The 12,986-nt window shown below is 32.2% G+C and overlaps 2 protein-coding genes across 5 annotated transcripts; one reads left to right on the top strand and one right to left on the bottom strand.

The window, feature by feature from the left end:
* The first annotated feature begins 965 nt into the window (after positions 1-965).
* LOC114185626 (glutamate receptor 3.4) lies at positions 966-6,073 on the top strand. 4 transcript variants are annotated; one of them, XM_028073467.1, is made up of 7 exons: positions 966-1,269; positions 1,812-2,139; positions 2,542-3,881; positions 4,067-4,344; positions 4,565-4,596; positions 4,682-5,091; positions 5,385-6,073. In XM_028073467.1, exons 1-7 carry the CDS (start codon positions 1,192-1,194, stop codon positions 5,838-5,840), a joined length of 2,922 nt encoding a protein of 973 aa, XP_027929268.1. In that variant the 5' UTR covers positions 966-1,191; the 3' UTR covers positions 5,841-6,073. The 4 variants fall into 4 exon arrangements, with proteins under 4 accessions (XP_027929268.1, XP_027929269.1, XP_027929271.1 ...); XM_028073468.1 differs by having other exon boundaries at positions 1,010-1,269; positions 1,757-2,139; XM_028073470.1 differs by having other exon boundaries at positions 1,041-1,269; positions 1,798-2,139.
* A 1,796-nt stretch (positions 6,074-7,869) lies between these two features.
* LOC114183337 lies at positions 7,870-11,909 on the bottom strand. Its single transcript, XM_028070326.1, has 3 exons — positions 11,659-11,909; positions 11,394-11,473; positions 7,870-8,126 (listed from the first exon to the last, which is right to left on the bottom strand). Exons 1-3 carry the CDS (start codon positions 11,773-11,775, stop codon positions 8,045-8,047), a joined length of 279 nt encoding a protein of 92 aa, XP_027926127.1. The 5' UTR covers positions 11,776-11,909; the 3' UTR covers positions 7,870-8,044.
* Positions 11,910-12,986: the final 1,077 nt, after the last annotated feature.

The following is a 12,986-nucleotide window of genomic DNA, read 5'->3' as shown; positions in this document are numbered from 1 at the left end:
TTTTATTTTACATACAATAATGTTATTTGGTCAAATATTAATGAAGATATCGTGGCCACAATGAAAAGAAAAAAAAAGTATATATATATATATATATATATATTGATTTTTTTCGTAGTTTTTTTTTTCTTAAAGTATAGTTTTCCAATCCATTAACTTTAAATGTGCATTATGTTTTTAATGTATCGAGATTAAATTTTATACAATCCATTCCATGTTAGATAATTATACGCTTTTATGGTTCTTGAAGTTAATTAAAATCTTGAGAACGTCGCTAAATTAAATAGTTTTACTAAAAGATAATGATACAAACAATTGTTTCTTATTTTAGTATTTTTAAATCATGATATGTATTTATAAAAGTTATCAGAAATTAATGGACCCAAGAAAGAAGTAGTTGGAGATCCAAAGAATTTCAACCTTTTCATTTATGATGAGTTCACATTTGCTGATGACGCCGAAAGCAGTAATTTCTAAATTTCTACATTTGTTGGATAATAAATTTTCAGCCCAACAATTTTTACGTTCAACATCAGTTTGCATAAATTTTTTAAACTACATTCCACATTTTTTACTACTAATACAATGTGTATTTTTAAATTATCATTAATGTAAGATTTATATAACAATAATTACACTCAAAAACTTTTTATTACTGTAATTTTTTAATTAAAAAAATGAACATGATACTTTTTATTTACTCAAAATTCATTATCATACATTTTTTCTTTAAAAAATATTATCTTTATTGTTAGTTTCTCAGGATAATTTTTTCCTCTGTTTTATTCTTGACTGTGTTGTTGGTTCACACTCGACAATGTGTACCCTTGTTTAAAACATGTGCTCCTAAAAATATTAGCAGCATATATATAATATATAATATACAACATATAATATAATATAATGGAGATGTTGATATGGTTATTCTTTCTAGAGATGCCGTCACCACCACAATGAACTTATCGCGACACTTTTTCATGATAAAAAAATGTGATTCACGAAATATCATGCTTATAGCTCAGTCACACGAGAAGACAAAGATTTTGTAACACACTTGTTGAAATTAACTCTGAGAGAAGACAACGATTGATTCTCCAGACTCGAAAGCACTGTGATTCTTTGCTTTCAGTGTGAAACACAATAGCTTCCTTCTTTTTACTGGCGAAGTGTGAAGTTTCAGTCTTCAATCACATGCTTTCGATCATATATAACAACTCCTCAAAACTGTTGCAACATGGGAAGCTTTTACACATTAAGTTTGGTGTTGAGGTAATCTTAGATACTCTCATCTCCATTGTCTTGCTCTTGTGGTTTCTCTTGCATCATATTATATTATATTATAAAATAATGTTTTTTTTTTTTTTGTTTTCTTTCTTGATATTCTCAATAAACAAGGCATGTGGGTGTTGTCTTCACCAACAAATCAACTTGTTTATATGGTTCAGTGGTGGTTTTCACCTTAGAGTTTCTGACCTTGATTTGCTTATTCTGAATATTATAAAATAAAAGTACTGGATACGATAATATCATTCTTTATTTGCATCTGGGTAAGTGAATATCTGAATTTTATAACCCAAATTGCTGATTGTACCATATGGCTTGTTCCTGTTGGGTGCTTGAAAGTAGTCTTCTGGGGGTGTTTCTGTTTTCTTCAGGAATAGGAATGGTTTGATTTTAACTTTTTAAGACCAAAGATTCTGGTCTTTATTCTTGCCTCATCATGTGCTGCTGATGAAATATGGTTGGCACATGACAGGTGCTGAGTTCTGATGCTGCTTTAAACTGAAGAACTTTCAGGATTTTTGTCACAGATGGAGGTGATGTGGGTCACAAGCCACGGAAGAATTTTTGTGGGAAGGGTGTTGTTTCTCTTGGTTTTGTTCTTGTGGATTCCGACGCAGGTAGTGGTGGGAAGGACAAGAACTACTGTCACAAACTCTTCTACTTCTTCTTCGACACCAAGAGTTTTGAGAGTTGGAGCACTGTTCAGTCTCGATTCTGTAATTGGAAGATCGGCTGAACCTGCACTTGTGGCTGCTTTCGAAGATGTTAATGCTGATTCAAGCATTCTCCCTGGCATTAAACTCGAAGCTGCTTTGCATGATACAAATTGCAGTGGCTTTGCTGGAACAATGGAAGGTACTTGTCAAAACTTGAATTTGAGGCCTTCTTTGTTAAGAGTTTATTTATTTTCAAATTTAAACTTCTTGATTTTGCCGATAACCTTCACGTGGTAGGTTTCATTCTGTGTATGATCATGCTCAATAATTTAACTCTTTGATTTGTCATGTCTGAGAATCTTTCATTTCAAGATTATCATTCAGTTTCTTTCACATTAACTTCGGTTCTTATCAATCTTGCTAAATCATGTTTACAAATGAAACTAAGAACAAGAAGATAACACGAATCAAAAAGATCTTGATTCCCGTTCACATTACGCCATTTGCATAGATAATGGGACATAATTCCGAGAAGAATTTCTGGAAGTGTGTGGAAAAGGAGTGAACAAGCTTGATTGATATTTCATGATAATTTATGCAGCATTGCAGTTGATGGAGGATGAAGTGATTGCTGCAATTGGTCCACAGTCCTCAGGAATAGCCCATGTCATCTCTCATGTGGTCAATGAACTCCATGTCCCTCTTATTTCATTTGGGGCAACAGACCCTTCTCTATCTTCCCTTCAGTACCCATATTTTGTTCGCAGCACCCAAAGTGACTATTATCAGATGTATGCAATTGCAGCTTTGGTTGATTACTACAGATGGAGGGAGATAATAGCCATTTATGTAGATGATGATAATGGAAGAAATGGAATTTCAGTACTTGGAGATGCTCTGTCAAAAAAACGTGCCAAGATCTCTTACAAGGCTCCATTCCCTCCTGGGGCACCCAGAAAAGACATCAGTGACTTGTTAAATGGAGTTAACCTAATGGAGTCAAGGGTCTTCGTTTTGCATGTTAATCCTGAAACTGGTTTGAGCATTTTTTCCATTGCTCAGAAGCTAGGAATGATGGGCAGTGGCTATGTATGGATTGCAACAGATTCACTTGCTTCAGCTCTTGATTCATCAGAGCCAGTTGATCCTAAGATATTGAATCTCCTACAAGGGGTTTTGGCTTTACGTCATCACACTCCTGATACTAATGAAAAGAAGAATTTTCTCTCCAGAATGAAGAGACTAAGAAACAAGGAGACTCCAAGCTTCAATTCCTATGCACTGTATGCATATGATACAGTTTGGCTAGTAGCCCATGCTCTTGATGCTTTTTTGAAAGAAGGTGGTGTGGTATCTTTCTCCTCTGACCCTAAGTTAAGCGACACAAATGGAAGCACACTGCATTTAGAATCACTTCATGTTTTTGATGAAGGCCCTACTTTTCTGCAGACAATTTTGGGAACCAACTTCACTGGTCTGACAGGACTAGTTCAGTTTGATAATGAAAGGAATAGAATTCGTCCAGCATATGATATCTTGAACATTGGTGGGTCTGGAATGCGCAGAATTGGTTATTGGTCTAATTACTCAGGTCTCTCAGTTGTGGCACCAGAAATTCTGTATAAGAAGCCACCAAACACTTCAACAAGCAGCCAGCAACTATATGGTGTTATTTGGCCTGGAGAAACTGCAGCTAAACCAAGGGGATGGGTGTTTCCCAACAATGGAAAGCCACTGAGAATTGCAGTGCCTAACCGAGTAAGCTACTTGGAGTTTGTTTCTAAAGACAAGAACCCCCCTGGTGTAAGAGGCTATTGCATTGATGTATTTGAAGCTGCCATAAACTTGTTGCCTTATCCTGTCCCGCGAGAATACATATTATTTGGACCTGGTGATAGAAATCCTAGCTACGATGACATTTCTAGTCAAGTTGCACTAAATGTAAGGTTCTAAACGAATTTGAATTCTCTGTTGACTCGTTCTAAACATACTTTGCAGCCTAATAGGCTATAACATGGCTTCCAATTGTCTATGGTTTTTCCATGTAGTATCTAGATTGTAGAATACAGTTTTGTGCTCCAATTAGCTATGTTAATTTGGCCTTTTGCTTCTTTTTACTTCTTCAGAACTATGATGCAGCTGTTGGTGATGTTACAATTGTTCCCAACAGGACAAGGTTTTTGGATTTTACACAACCTTACATAGAATCAGGTCTGGTTGTTGTTGTTCCTGTCAAGGAGATCAAATCAAGTCCTTGGTCTTTCCTCAAGCCCTTCACTGCTCAAATGTGGTGTGTTACTGGTGCTTTTTTTATCCTTGTGGGAACCGTTGTATGGATTCTTGAGCACAGGCACAATCCGGAGTTCCGTGGTAGACCAAAGAAACAACTCATGACAGTCTTCTGGTTAGTATATTCTGACCATTTCATGGCCTTTAGCTCAATCTTTTGGAATATGACACAGGTTTTGTATAACATGCTGCAACCACTGAATAGGGTTATAGGGGAGTGTTTGTAAGTTAGAATAAATGTGTCTCTTTCTGAATTTCCAACTCTCACATAGCATGCATAGTACTAGGAGATGGCTTACTTTAACATTTGCTGAGATAAAGCTCCTCTTTTGCAGGTTTAGTTTCTCAACAATGTTTTTCTCACACAGTACGTGCCCACAGATTCTCATTCAATTCTGGGTTGTTACAGTCCTTATTTTGTGACTTACTTTTCCTGTTTTGAGTTGGTGCAGGAGAGAACACAGTGAGTGGTCTTGGGAGATTGGTCCTAATCATATGGCTTTTTGTGGTGCTAATTATCAATTCAAGCTACACAGCTAGCTTAACATCCATCCTCACAGTGCAGCAACTTTCATCACAGATTGAAGGAATTGACAGCTTGATTTCAAGCAATCAACCCATTGGAATTCAAGAAGGCTCATTTGCACGCAAGTATTTGACAGAAGAACTCAACATACAACCATCAAGGATAGTTACATTGAAAAATATGGAGGCATATATTGATGCTCTTGAGCGTGGACCAAAAGATGGAGGAGTTGTGGCTGTTGTTGATGAGCTTCCTTACATTGAAATCTTAATGTCAAATACAAACTGCAAGTTCAGAACCGTTGGGCAGGAGTTCACTAAAAGTGGTTGGGGATTTGTAAGTATCTTTCTTATCAAGTCTAAGGTTTACATTTGTATATATTCCAAATAAGATCATGTTAGACATCACTATGAACTTTAACATCTATGAACTTTAACATCTCAGTTATGCTGACACCCCAAAGTCTATCAATAAAAACATTCATAGATATTCATCAATAAACTCATTTTTTCTGTGAGAAGAATATGGAGAATAGAATACTCTTACTATGAGTATTCAAGTCTTTGTTTATACCTTACACAAAACTAATATTCATCTCTTATTTGATAATACCCTGATGATGATGATAGGCATTCCAGAGGGACTCTCCCCTTGCTGTTGACATGTCAACTGCAATTCTTCAACTCTCAGAGAATGGTGACCTGCAAAAAATCCATGACAAATGGCTCTTGAAACAGGATTGTTCTACGCAAGAAAATGATGTTGATTTAAACAAACTATCTCTGAGTAGCTTCTGGGGTCTGTTTCTTATATGTGGCATTGCATGTCTCCTTGCTTTGACTGCATTCTTCATTAGAGTGCTATGTCAGTACACAAAATTCAGCCCAGAATCTGAGCAACATGATGAGGAAACTTCACCAGACAGGCCTAAAGGTAAAGGGCCTTTTGGAAGCAATACTAGCTTCAGAGACTTGATTTATTTTGTGGATAAGAAAGAAAAAGAAATCAAAGAGATACTTAAGCAGAAGAGTAAGAAAAGAAGACGCAGTCTGAGCTTAGATGGCCAATCTTCTTCATCCGCCTAAGTATCCATGTATATTTTTGTAGCCCTTCTTTTACTTTTCTTGTTTAGGCCATACCATAATAACAGTAGTAGTGACACAAATTTGTCAGCATTGAAATATTTTCATTTCTATCTTCTTGGATAGGTAACAATCACGGTCTACTTCGGGCCAATATACACTAGATTTAGACAAATCTACCTTCATACAGAACTGTTAAGTCTCCAACTTGTTCATGAATAAAAGGTTTTCATGCAGAGAACATCCTCAATACGATTATCATTTTATAAAGTTACTTTTATCAATGAGAAGGGTTTAAGAGTAGTATTATTGGTCGAGAATTGAAGTATGAATCTACGGTAAAAATGAGAAAGTTAAACAATTTAAATATGAATTTACATATTCATCGCATTTATATTTTTAACAAAAGTATGTTTTCTATTGAAGAAAACAAATGCAGCCAATTCAAGTTTAATTATATATCTTATGCCTCCCATGGGTATATTTTGTAGGGGAATCTTTGTACCGTACCAACCAAGTTTACATTACCTAGGTTTAAGGTTTTCTTTGTGAATAGAAATTGTCCTTTACTTAGTTGACCTATCGAATAGAGATTTTCCAAGAGTTAGCTCCCACTTCTTCAATTATTCTATTGAAAAATGAAGTTAAACTAATCACAAAATTCTTAGATTCACACACTTGCAAAACTTTTTATAATGTTTTTACACGCACTGAATAAATGATACACAATGTGGAGCCCATAGCTTATAGTCGTAAAACTGAAAATGATTCGTCAAATCATTGTGGTCGTCATTTCACATGTTTCCCGTGGGAACGAGTTAAATGGACTTGGAAAAACGAGTTAATACAATAGTGTGATTATCATTCGGTTCATTTATAAAAATAGTGTAATTTGTTGGACAATTTATACAAAAAAAAGGTAAATTTTAAAAAAATACTAATCTAAATATATCGTGTTTGCATGCATGAATATTCTCAAAGTCTTTGATAATGTTTTTAATTTTTTATTAAAATTTTGCTTAGTTAAATTGTGCTTAAAAACATATTTTTAATTTTTTTTTATTTGTGAAATTGATTTTTTCCTGGCTGGGTGACACTTAGTGATTTCTTTTTAATTGAAATGTTTTTTAATGATTTTATTGAAAAAATGATAACAAACCAATTTAAAAAATAAAACTCACATGAATATAAATATAAACATTTATAGCTCTAGTTGCGTGTATTTTTTTAATATGACTGAATTAACATCTAAATGTTTGAGAATACAATGCAAATTAAAGAATAAATAAATAAAGCAGGACAGAAAAATTATTTCTAATGAGCACTCTTTAATTTAAAAAGTATTAAAATAAAAGAAATACATGATAGATTAATGTAAATCTAGTGTCTTAAAATTGTGTATTTTTATAAATATTAAACAACTCTCGCAAATAATTTTACCTCCTTTCTAATTTTCAAAACTTCACATTCATAACATGTATTAAAAAAATTGTAAACAAGTTTTGGTGAATCATTTCAGAAGCTCCCTAGGTCCTTAAAACTTTAATTCATTATTGAACTACTTTTTCAAAAAACTGTTACTACTATAAATTTTAAACTCAAAAAAAATCTTAAAAGTATTACTGCATTAAGATATTCAAGAAAAAAACTTAATTGTTCATGATAATCCTCTTGGAAGAAAAATTTCTAGGATGATATGGTCCCTACAAAGTGTTTTACAATGAACTAATTTAGATTATATTGAAAAGGCTAGTTTTTGGATAAATTTAAAAAATAAAAAAGTATTGTTGACTATACAAAGCTGTAGATAACAAATTGACGTACAATCATTTCAAAAGGAAACATATTCCTGTTATCATGCATGTGGGGCAGTCATGAATGGATGATTCCTTGTTTAGCTTTTCATTCTTATTTTGGTTTCTTAGTTTGAATGTATAGGTTAAATGAATATCAGTCAATCTCTTCACATGTTTTTCTTCCTCCCCATTTTCTTCCCTCCTTTCATCTCTTGTTATGTTGCTATCAAATTCTATTACATTGAAAACTAAAACCAATCGATTATCATGGAAATTATTCAAAAATGCAACTAGCCATGATTTCTTAAGTAATAAGGCATAGGAAGTCTGTTTTAATGTAAGAAACAAAAACAATTTAGTTACATATTTCCTTCTCATAAAACATCCACAAGGAGGGAAATTTTGAAACCACTACTGATCAGGTTTCACAGGATTCGCCTCTTTCTTTGGAGGATCAAAATCTAGATAAGTATATGGTTCTGTTGGTTCCTCACTGCAATAGCCACAAAATAAATGTCACACGGTTAACAAGGTCATAGAAAAACTTGTATGGGGAAAGGAAAGCCATGAAAATAACAATAATCTTCACTGTAGAGCCACCCCAAGCAGTAGTTGATTTAATCCTTACAAGTACAAACCCTTTCCTATTCGATAATCATACTCAAACGCTTATTATCTCTTTCATCATATATTTTACCCCATTTTCTTCTTATCTCCTTCTTTTCATTCGTATGACATGTAATTCTTGTTAGATTATTTTAATATAATATTGGCTCATGTAATTTATAGGATAACTTTAGTGTAAAAGTGATAATTATTAGATTATAAATGTACTAAAGTTATGAAAATTATCTTAGAGTTATTAAAATCAATTCTCTCTCTTCTCACTTCATTAAAGGTATTATGGTACTTGAATAAATATTTAAAAAATGCTACCTAGAAGTTACATTCCAGTTCTTCGGTTAATGATAAAGGCTAAGTTCCAGAATAACGGACAAAAATTAACTTGACTGAAAACATCTTACTAGGCACATTAAACATCCATGAAGAGATCTTTTACAATGGATCTAAGTAAGTTCTTGAATTCTTCTATCGATAAGATTTTGTGAGAATCATAGATCCTAAGGTCATTATGAAATAGTAGTTTCTTGAATTGTATGAAACTACATTACATTGGTGTCTTTAAATAAAGAAAAAACATTTGTGTCCAATCTTAAACTACATTATCCAATTTTGCAACAGAAACTAAATTTGTAGCACATGCAGGTACAAAGAGACACCCTTCCAAATATATATGACATCCAGTATCCAAGATCAATTTGTATGTCCCAATACCTTATGGCTAGAATTCCGCTACTGTATTCCTGAGTTGCAATTCCAATTGGAATTGAATTGGAAGGTGAATTGCAATAAGAATTGAAAAAACGTGTCCACTGTTACGTAAAAGGGTCACTGTCAATCATGACCATTTGTTTTTAATGACATTGCTACCTTTTTTTATATATATTTGGTTATGGAAAATTGTATTAGTGTAGGGATTAATTGTATGATAGATTTGTAATCACCAAAGTGATCAAATCTTTATGCTTTAATTAATTTCAAAGTAGAAATGGTTTTATTTTAATTACCCATAGAATGGATGTAATTATAAATAATTAGTCTATGGGTTAATTGAAATAAAATCATCTCTACTTTAGAATTAATTAAAACATAAAGATTGATCACTTTTGGAGATTACAAATCTATCATACAATTAATTTCTAAATTAATACAAAATTTCATAACCATATATATATATATATATATATATATATATATATATATATATATAGAGAGAGAGAGAGAGAGAGAGAGAGAAGTATAGCAATGTCATTAAAGTTAAATGGTCATGATTGACCGTGTCACTTTTAGGTAACAGAGAAACACTTTCAATTCTTATTGGAATTCACCTTCACGAATACAGTAGCGGAAGTTGCAGCAGAATGCAATCCACAAAATATCATAATTTTAAAATTAAGGTTTCTATAATATGGGGAAAATTCCAATTCAATTCAAGAAACTACTCTATTTCCTGTGACCTTAGGATCTATTATTCTCACAAAATTACATCGTTAGAAGGATGTTTCCTTCTGTAAAGTTACTTGCTTTTTTTCATAGGAATGTAATCTCTCTCGTTCACGAAAGCACTGTAATGTAACTCCTAGATAGCCTTTTGAAACATTTATTAAAGTACCATAATATCCTTAATGAAATGAGAAGAGAGAGAATTAATTTTAATAACTCTAAAATAATTCCCATAACTTTAATACATTTATAATCTAATAATCATCACATTAGAAACCTTTACGTTAAAGTTATTCTATAAATTAGATGAGTCAACTTGACTCTGATACCAATTTTATGATGTAATGTCATACATTGCAATTCAATTCAAGAAACTACTCTATTTGACAGGGACAGGGACAGTAAGATCTATGATTCTCACAAAATTACATCGTTAGAAGGGTTCAAATCTATATGACATCAAGTATCCAAGATCAATCTATATTCTTCATTTTCCTTTTTCCCTATTTCCCATCAACCTACATAAACAGAAACACCCCCAAACTGGGATGAAATACTCTCTCCTATCAAAGCCTCCCCATGTTTCAAGTACTGGTGTTGCTAATAATATAATAATTCATACAGGAACATGGAAAGGATCAAATTCCTTGCAAGAATCTCTAGGGGATCAAGTTAATCTAACGAATCTAATAAGTAACTCTTTTTGTAACTGTTAGATTAAGAGAAAGTGAAAATGAGAATGATTAGTAACTTTACTAGAACTACTCTTGAAGTAATATATATTCAACATCAAACAACCATAGGTTTTGAAATAATGGTTACTGAGAATGCAACTTATCTCCCAAGTATATATGCCAGTCACTTTATGGACACTTTAAAAATTCCTAGTTGTGTTTAATCATTTTATTTTTATGTTTAAAATTTGTATACAATTTCAGAAGAGAATATCACAATAATGAAACAAAATGATGAATTATAAGGAAAACTGCACTTATATCTCCTAAAGTTTTCTCAACTAATGATCATTTTACATTGAGCATTCACTTCTTCTTTGTAGGCACACTCCCTGCAAGATCATATACTCCATTAACGGAAGGTACTTACTCAAAGACTTCTTTTACAACTCATCATCCCACAATTCAAGAGAAGATAAAAGAAGCTGTACATTACAGATGCAGAGCTATGTTGTGCATTCCTGGATTCTCAAGAGTTCTGCTAGTATTACAATTTGCAAGTAATGCCTTTGCTCTTTCTTTACATTCCATTAATTTCTCTATTCATAGCATGTTTTTTATGATATTTGGAGGATGGTCATTCATATGTTCTGGTGCTATCTCAGGGGAAACAAGTGTTTTAAAAAATTAGGGGGGTATGATTATTATTTAGGAAAACTTAACAAAAGGGTCAATGTATTTTCCCTAAACTATTTTATTATGCTTAAAACAATTCCACCTCACTTCTAAACCACAGATTCTCTCTTCTGTATTTTATACAAAGTTTTACATCTACGTTATGTCTAATATAATGTATCATATTTCCCTATCCCATATTGTGTCATACCCATATCCCTTGTCACATTTGTGCTTCCCAAATTATATCCACCCACAACAATATCTCGATCGAAGCTCAATTCATAAAATGAAATTATCTTAAAACAAGAGAGTAGATATAATTGCAAGGTAGATGATAATCTGACCCAGGTTTTGAACGCATGCACTGCCAGAAGAGCTTGAAAGGTCCCGGAACAGTCTTGAATGGGTTTCCCTCAAAGCAAGCCTACAAAATTCACCACCTTTATTCAGGACCTATAGATCATAACAATAATAACAATAACAGAAAGAATGTTCCAATTAAACAAACGAAAAACAAGATAAAGTGAGCACAGATCCCGAATCACATGAACAGATCCATGATGAGTAGGGAAAGTAAAATTGAAAAGGGAAAAGGGGAAAAAGCTAAACCTGGATAACATCCTCAACACGGTCGTTGCAACGGTGAGCTTTGGGTTCAGGATGATTGTCTCCGGTGATTCCCCATGGACTCTCTCTCCTCGGCACCGGCCTTGATTCGTTGCTCATCTTTCCTCTCTTCTTCTTCTCTCCTTCACTTTTGGGGCAAACGCTGTTAGAACAATGAAAAAGAAAACCCTATTCTTTTCTTCTTCAAACTCGCCGTAACTCAGTAATAATTTTTCACTAAGAAATAGTCTCTGCTGCATTCATATGCAAAGAAAATTACAAACTCGCCGTAACTCAGAAATAATTTTTCACTATTAAAATGTTAAATTAAATATATTTTTTTTTAATCGAAGAGACCATCAATGTTTGACAGAAAGTTTATAGTGTATTTAAAAAAATAAAGTTTACAAAGCAAATTATTTTAAGAATTAAAAATATTTTATCGCAAAATATGTTTATTTGAATAAAAAGTTAAAAAATGAAATTTTAGAAATTTAACTATTTAAGATTGGACAATTTAAAAATCAACCTAACAAATAAAATTTTAAAATTCTTCATAATATATTTTTCTTAAATTTCTGTATTCTTTTAATTTTATTATTAATTTAGCTTGACTGCAACTGAAACATTATTGAATTAGCATAAATTGAACATCACCAGTTGGACATTGTTTTACAACTAATATTGGCTTTAGTTGGACATGAAATATTATGTTTCTTAACATTTTTTTATTAATATCAGCTGTACTTTTTATTTGATGCCAAATACAATTTTTATTAATATAAATTAAGATTATTTTCAATTTATGTTAATCAAGCTTTTTCTATAATGTTTGTAAAGATGTTTGTAGGGTCATTTTCTTGCAACGACATTTAATTTTGTTCTTATCAACGTTCACGAAGTGAGACTATATTGTTAACTGATGTAAGTAAGAATTTCTTTTAGATGATGTTAATACAATTTACATCTTATTTATTAATATAATCCAAGATTATTTCTTAACCGGTATTAATTAGATGTTTTTCAATTAATATTGATGAACTAATTTTAGTTATGTGAATCAAATATTTTTAATTGAAATTTATTTTGTTTATTTTTTTCATGTCTGCGATAATTGTTTTTCTAAAGTTTTTTTAGTGTCATATAGGATAACTTTTTGCCAAACAATTGACAAAATAAATTTTTAACCAAAAATTTAAAAATAAAAGCAAAATAATTGTAGATAAAATCAACCAAAGATAACCAAATAATCAAGATAATTATGAGAATATTTATAATAGTTTCGACTAGGAATGACAACGGGTCGGATCGGACAGGGATAGTGCCTACCC

The sequence above is a fragment of the Vigna unguiculata genome, chromosome 5 (genome assembly GCF_004118075.2).
Source record: "Vigna unguiculata cultivar IT97K-499-35 chromosome 5, ASM411807v1, whole genome shotgun sequence".
NCBI lineage: Eukaryota > Viridiplantae > Streptophyta > Magnoliopsida > Fabales > Fabaceae > Vigna > Vigna unguiculata.
The sequence above is the reverse complement of the archived record's forward strand: the minus strand, read 5'-3'. Positions and strand labels throughout refer to the sequence as shown.